Source organism: Paralichthys olivaceus, chromosome 8 (genome assembly GCF_024713975.1).
Source record: "Paralichthys olivaceus isolate ysfri-2021 chromosome 8, ASM2471397v2, whole genome shotgun sequence".
Classification (NCBI taxonomy): domain Eukaryota; kingdom Metazoa; phylum Chordata; class Actinopteri; order Pleuronectiformes; family Paralichthyidae; genus Paralichthys; species Paralichthys olivaceus.
The window spans coordinates 7,666,554-7,673,260 of record NC_091100.1 but is presented as its reverse complement, the minus strand read 5'-3'; the positions used below and the strand labels follow the sequence as shown (position 1 = coordinate 7,673,260).

General features: G+C 41.8%; 1 protein-coding gene across 1 annotated transcript; it reads left to right on the top strand.

The window, feature by feature from the left end:
* The first annotated feature begins 687 nt into the window (after positions 1 to 687).
* Positions 688 to 6,317, top strand: LOC109638291 (nephronectin). Its single transcript, XM_020101196.2, has 7 exons — positions 688 to 877; positions 1,870 to 1,994; positions 2,616 to 2,708; positions 2,831 to 2,953; positions 3,432 to 3,551; positions 4,704 to 4,838; positions 5,494 to 6,317. The coding sequence occupies exons 1-7, from the start codon at positions 801 to 803 to the stop codon at positions 5,700 to 5,702; spliced, it is 882 nt and encodes a 293-aa protein (XP_019956755.2). The 5' UTR covers positions 688 to 800; the 3' UTR covers positions 5,703 to 6,317.
* Positions 6,318 to 6,707: the final 390 nt, after the last annotated feature.

Below are 6,707 nucleotides of genomic sequence, written 5' to 3'. Positions count from 1 at the left end.
TAAAACGCCCTCCTCACTGGTCCCTGCTTCACTTTTTCTGCCTCACACTGCTGCTGATTCACCTCCACCACTCCAGCCTCAACCATTCTGGGTTCAAATCTTAGCTCAAAGGTTTGAAATGTTAACCTGATAGGAATCTTAATCTTAATCTTAAAATTTACTCAATGTCTTCCTGTCTTCCCATCTGTTGCAACAAATGGTTTAATTATAACAAGTGCTGCTGACTGCATTATGAAGAGGTTGAACTGATCCTTCCAAAGTTGAGCTTGACTCTGTTGCATTCAACAAAACGACCTTTGTTTAAGCTGCACTGTCGTGCTGGTGAAGACCATGTGCCGTGGTAGAAAACACCAGAAACAGTGAATAATTAGACCTTGATTGTCAACCACTTTTTCTTGGTTAAGTTTCAACATTTACACAGGTATAAACAGAAACAGAAGAAGAAGAATGATCTTGAGCGGAAAACATTGTTTTCGCCACCCAGTTATTTAACCAGTGTTTGCTTTGCATTCTCCAAATATTCCTCTGCAGTCCTTCTCATTTGGACCCCCCCCCCCCCCCACCTCTTTGTCCCTCTCTGTTTTGCACACAGGTGAACTGTCACACCCCCTTCTCTGAGCACCCTCCAATTACACCGTGTGACCCCCCCACCACCTCAAATACTCACTCACAAACACAAACACGTCCAGAATTTTAAACACACACACATCACAAAACCTGTGCCTCAGTGACAGAGCGAAGGTGTCGGAGGAAAGAGGGAGCTAACATGTACTTGAAAGGTTAAAACGTGGTGGAAGAAGATGGTTGAAATAAGCCGGCGAGTCTTTGTGGTGATGGTGCATTTCATTACCATCTCTGTGGCTCATCATCAGGAAAGGTAAGAAAGAAACTCCATGTTTTTAAAGTTATTAAAAGTCAAGGATTCCTTTATTTTTAAAATAAATAAATGATAAATATTACATGATGATGATGTTGTGGATTTCTCTCTCAGACCGCTCAGTGCGAGCATGTGAAATTAACCTTTACTTGGCCTGTGTCTAACCACAAGGCTCTTATTGCCGTGTGGGTGTGAGGAGATTTAACAGCAGCTACGAGTGAAACTTGTTCAGTGGTTTTGAATGCCATGTAGTTTATTGCACTTTTGTTTATGACAGCAGATTTTAATGAGGGAGGAATTATTACTGCTCAGAATTTCTTTCTGTTTTCTTAGAAATGCAATAAGGGAATGAGGAAGGTGTTTCATAACAGTGGTTTCCAGTGTACGGATCTGCCAACATCCTGTTATATGAATGTGGTTAGAATATGTGTAATCAAAGATGTTAAAGACTAACCTGGAATAAACAAATTCTCTGAAGACAATGTCCACTTGATCGCTGATGAATATTTGCAGTTTAAACTTTTGAACTAAAAGAATCCTCCTACATTTCTAGAAACAGTGAACAGACATGTTTGTGTGCTGTTTCGTGCAGCCCTGGGCAAAGTCATGTCTACTTGCTCTCCGTTGACTTTGAGTGCTGTGTTCTAAATCACACTAATGCACTTCCTTTACCTTGTCACATTTCAAGTGTCGGACTTGTGAGTGTAATATATATAATGCCCCACTAATGAGGTCAATGTATGTAATTCGACAAAATGTGTGCATCCACCATATTGATCCATTTTATGATACATCCGTCCTTACTCATCTTTTTGTGATTTGCAATCGCTTTTCCTTTTTCAGACTTACACAACTGCTTTCAGGAAAAACTTTAAAGGCCAAAAACTGTGTTCAAACTTTAAATACATAGACTTTCTCCAGGAGTCTGAGTCGGGAATTTAAAACCCTGAAGGCGAGATGATGCTTAACGATCTGATAACCTTCTGTCCCAGCCTCCACAGGTCAGTGGAGGATGTGCTGGGGCACAGCGGGGGTCGCCATCGGCCGGGACACTGCAGCTTTGGTCAAACTACTTCCTGTTGTGTGGGATGGAGGAATGTTAATGGCATTTGTCAGCGTAAGTCACTCTGACGTTAAGTGACAGCTACAATGACACATACCCAGAGTTCACAGGTTATCAGTGCAGCATCTCAGCAAAATAACAAACAAGGAAATAAATGTAAAGAAAATATGTTTTTCTTTCTTGGCAACTTCCTTCATATCAGTTTTTTTACCCTCATGTCCGGTCACCTTTTCCTCCTGATCAGTATCAGCGGAGGAAACATAAGTAAATGTAACTAAAACTACACTTAAGTATAGTTTTTAATTTACTTCTACATAAAACAACTACTTTAGAAACTGTGTGTTAAATTTACATAACTGATAATATATATATGGAGTGTAATATAATACACAGATTTTTTTATTTTACACACAACACAAGTCAATTAGGTTGATGTTTCTTTGCTTATCAGATTTTTTATTTAAAGATGCAATACTACTCAAAGTAAAGAATATTATAAATACAATAAATAGATATTTTCTGTTATTTCAGTTGTTGCTTATCACAGTGATGAATGTATGTGTGGTCAGAATCACGACTGCAAATGAATGCTTACATTGCTCCGCATCTGCTGGATGTTTACACAATTACTATATAAACAAAAAAATAGATTGAGGTTTTTATATTCGTCCACAGCGGTGTGCAATAAGTCATGCACACATGGAAAATGTGTGGGACCAGACAAGTGTTTGTGCTCCAGAGGGTACAAAGGCCCCCTGTGTGATGAAGGTAGAGTATAACCATTATCAGACCTATGGTTTTAATTTCTCCACCATTACCTGTGTTGTTCTGCATCATTTAGCACCAGGACTTCTATATGCTGCTTGAGTAATGTTTCCTATTGACTCCAGATGTGAATGAATGTGGTTTGCTGGCGAGGCCATGTTCCCAGCGCTGCATGAACACGCACGGTAGCTTTCGCTGTTACTGTGAACCTGGATTCACGCTTGGCGCAGATGGATACACCTGCACCAGTGAGTAATTTCCTCTTTAAACAGAACATTTAAAACTAACAGGCCGGTATTTAAAAAACCCACATGAAAAACATCTCTGTGTTGAGGGATGATTTTTCTGACGTTGCATCATTTCTCCACAAAAGCCATCTGCCATCTTTATACCATAATTGGAGATTAAAGTATCTGAGGACTTGGCACTGAGTTTACACACCTTGCTTAGCTCACGTAAATGTTTAGATATTCACAGTTTATATTATAGAAAGTGATATCATAACATAGCTTTGTGGTGATGTGGTATTTGAAGTGCAGCAATGTAAATGTGGGATTTATGTAAGATATAGATTTTTGTCTTTAAGCGCAGTTTGGTCACCATTTCTGTTCACGGCTTCATTACCGCTCCCAGTGCTACAGAGCCTGTACTCGTGTGTGTGTGTGTGATCCAGTGGCCCGTCTCTCGGTTGGATCCTCAGCCAGTGTTTCCCTGTTTGTCTTCCAGGAGAGGCCGCATGTTCCTCTACGCGCTGCCAGTTTGGTTTCCAGATGGAGAGAGGGGGAGAGCTGCGCTGTCTGTGTCCCCCCGGCCTCCACCTGGCCGCTGACAACAAGACCTGTGAAGGTAGAGCCTCTTCAGAAACACCCCCTTAGTTCATTACAGCTACTGTAGATAGATGCCTCATATGTTAAGATATGGAACTTCTCACATTTCTTAGCCTTAGAAGCAGATTCTTCCAGTTGTATTCCCACCACCTCTTTCAGGATATGTTTTCTAGATATATTTGTTTCCGTACACTCGTCATCTCCCTGCAGCTAACTTACCAATGGCACATCAGCAGCGGGTCTGTCCACCTTCAAATATAGCCTCTAATTACCTGATGTAAGGACCAAGGGACCCTGTACTCTCTCCTTTATGACTGAAGTCCCTCTCGATAACTCGGCACCTCCTGTCCTGTAATGAAGTGATCCTTCCTCAGCCTCTCTCACGGCTGTTAAGGAGACATTCTCACACAGTGGGGACGCTCATGGTGGGAAATGTTCACCGTCCACAACAACAAGTAATCTGTGCTTTTGTCTTGAAAAAGAGATGCACTGATGTAGAAGAGACTATTCTGCCAAAATAAGATTAAATAAGAATAATACAAGTAGATTTCAGCTATCAATCTATTTCAGCTATTTCAAATCATTATTCAGAAATGTACAACGCACAAGTCTCGAGGGACATAACACCTCGAGTAAAACATTTGTGCATTTGGGTCACTCCTCGTTTTTTGAACAGCAGTGAGTCTTTCAAAGCTTCAAGCACAAAGAGGAGGTTAGAAAACAAAGAAGTACTAATTTGTGCCCCTCAAGTCTTTTTGAAGGTAATTATTGTTTTGAGCAAAGACAAGAAACATTTGCGCACCTTGTCCTTGAGAGGTTAGGTGTGTGTGTTTGTGCGTGTGTGTGTGTGTGTGTGTGTGCACATTTGTAGGACCTTTTCCAGCATAAACAACAACCTTGTTGGACCAGTAGACCACATGGGGACCAAAACCCGGTCATAATGGGATGCGAAATGTCATTTCTGAGGTCCTGGTTAAGGTTAGGGGTGAGATGTGAGCTGTGGTTGGGTTTAGGTTAGAGATAATATCTTGTTTAAGCTGTTCACAATGAATGAGAGTTAATGTAAAGTCCTTATGTATGAGAAAGACAAAAAGTTTGTACTGTTGCTTTTCAGAATGAAATTAACCAAACATGTTTGTGGTGTCGGACACATGTTTGTGTTTTGTTGCAGATGTGGATGAGTGTCAGCGAGAGACTGACGTGTGTCCACCGCGGCGGAGATGCAGGAACACGTTTGGCAGCTTCGCGTGTATGTGCCAAGACGGTTTTGTGATAGGGACGCTCAAGGGCTCATTGCAATGTCGAGGTAAAAAAACAACATCCTTCTCTGGTTGTTGTTGCAGATGGTCACGTTTCTCATGAGAGGATGTGCTTGAATATGTGTAACATTTATGTTTTTCATTTTGACATAATTTGTATCAATAAACACTAAACTTGAGGAGAAGCTCTCAGACCACGAATGTTAATATGATGTGTTATCCACCCTGGACTCGCTCACAGTGACGCCCATGAGCAAGATATTTTTTAGCCACATTCAGACCGGTTCCATGTCAGTCCTTGTAAATGACTGAATGGATCAGAGCACGGCTCCACATGTTCTCCTCATCTGTGTTAATTGGCAGAGAAGGGGATCAAGTGAAGATGTGCTTTGGCAGCAGAGGATCCAGAAACCATGTTTATTTGATGAGCACTCATAGCTCACCCACTCAGCTGTGGGCTCACACACAAGCTGTTTTCTGTTTTCATCCATGTGATGAGCATTGAAACATTATCTCTTCAGCAGGTTTGAAACAGACGGTTCTGAAAAACCCTTTTCCCTTCACCAGACTGATCTAATGTGACTTAACTATGAAGCAGCTTTGGCTTACCTTCATGCTCCGAAAATAAAAAAAGAGATGATTAAATATCTCACAAGCAGTCATCTATAAACATTTCTTATCTCCTTCTATTCCCCTGAACAGATAAGGACGAATGTCTAACCGGGTCTCACCGGTGCAGCCGCCACGCTCAGTGTGTCAACACAGATGGTTCCTACACCTGTCAGTGTTTGGGGGACTACTTCGGAAATGGACGCACCTGCTGGCCCAGGAGAGCCCCGCAGTCCAAAGCTCTCATGTACTTTAACTACAAACTCTCCAGGAGGACGAAGACAAGTCAACCTTCATCTTAGAGCCACTGCTCGACCCTTCCATGGCTCAAATAAAAGGGACATCAAACCCGAAAGAATTGAAAACCATTGACGCAACGTTGAGGAATTTGTTAGTGATGTCGAAAATGCTTTGAGACAACTGGGGATATTTTGGCATCCAACCCTGTTATTCCTCTCCCGGTTCAGCAAGGCTAAGTTTTGTTGCCTGTTTGTTGTCTGTTGAAGAAACCCATCATTTAACAAATGCACTGCAACAGGGTCGTACTCTGTACTTTGCTTGTGTGCCTCAACCCAAATGCAATGTGATGACAGAGGGGTTTTTACACTGGCATCACCTGTGTCACAGAAATTCCAACCCTGTTATTGCACGTGGGACAAACTTTGTAGCCTACAACAAGCTGCTGTGCAAAGGACACTACACGTGCATCATCAGTAATTTATTTAATATACCAGTAAGTGTGAGTTTTCTTCAGGGTAAAAACGCAGCGCATTCGAATTTGTTAATAAAAGGCTGACCTCTGGTGGCTAGAAAAGGAACAATGTCTTTAAACTTGGGAATTTGGGTGAAAATAAATGGTATGAAAGGATATTAACTGTGATTTGTAAATGAAAAATTGAAATAAAAAAAGATACGGATGAAAAGTTTTGCAGGCAAGTGAAACGCTGCTAACACACAGACTGATGTTTTCATATCTCACTGTTTATCTTCTGCCCTCTTCCTCTGTTGTGCCACAGGGAATGTTTTCAGACCCACTAAGTCACACGCAGGGCGGACTACCACACAGCGAGAGAGCGCAGACAGGTCAGACCAACCAAATACCAAGTATCTTTGTCTGTCAGCAGCTGTCTGGAAACCTCTTCCTGTGTTCGGAGAGGGCAAGCCTGGAAATTGAAGTTCGTTTTTGATGTTTTCCTCAGGTCAATTTCACGTTTCCTTCCGAACGCTTAGGATCCTGACCCTGGGAGAGGCAGAATTGCAATACTTGAAGATAATAACTGTAATGATAGGAGATGGTGGAAGGGGGC

Excerpts from the sequence above, each read along its gene's own strand:
- LOC109638291 (XM_020101196.2), top strand. The coding sequence starts at position 801 with ATGGTTGAAATAAGCCGGCGAGTCTTTGTGGTGATGGTGCATTTCATT. Across the intron at positions 2,954-3,431 it reads AGATGGATACACCTGCACCA|GAGAGGCCGCATGTTCCTCT; the intron begins GTGAGTAATTTC and ends TTTGTCTTCCAG. Across the intron at positions 4,839-5,493 it reads GGGCTCATTGCAATGTCGAG|ATAAGGACGAATGTCTAACC; the intron begins GTAAAAAAACAA and ends TCCCCTGAACAG.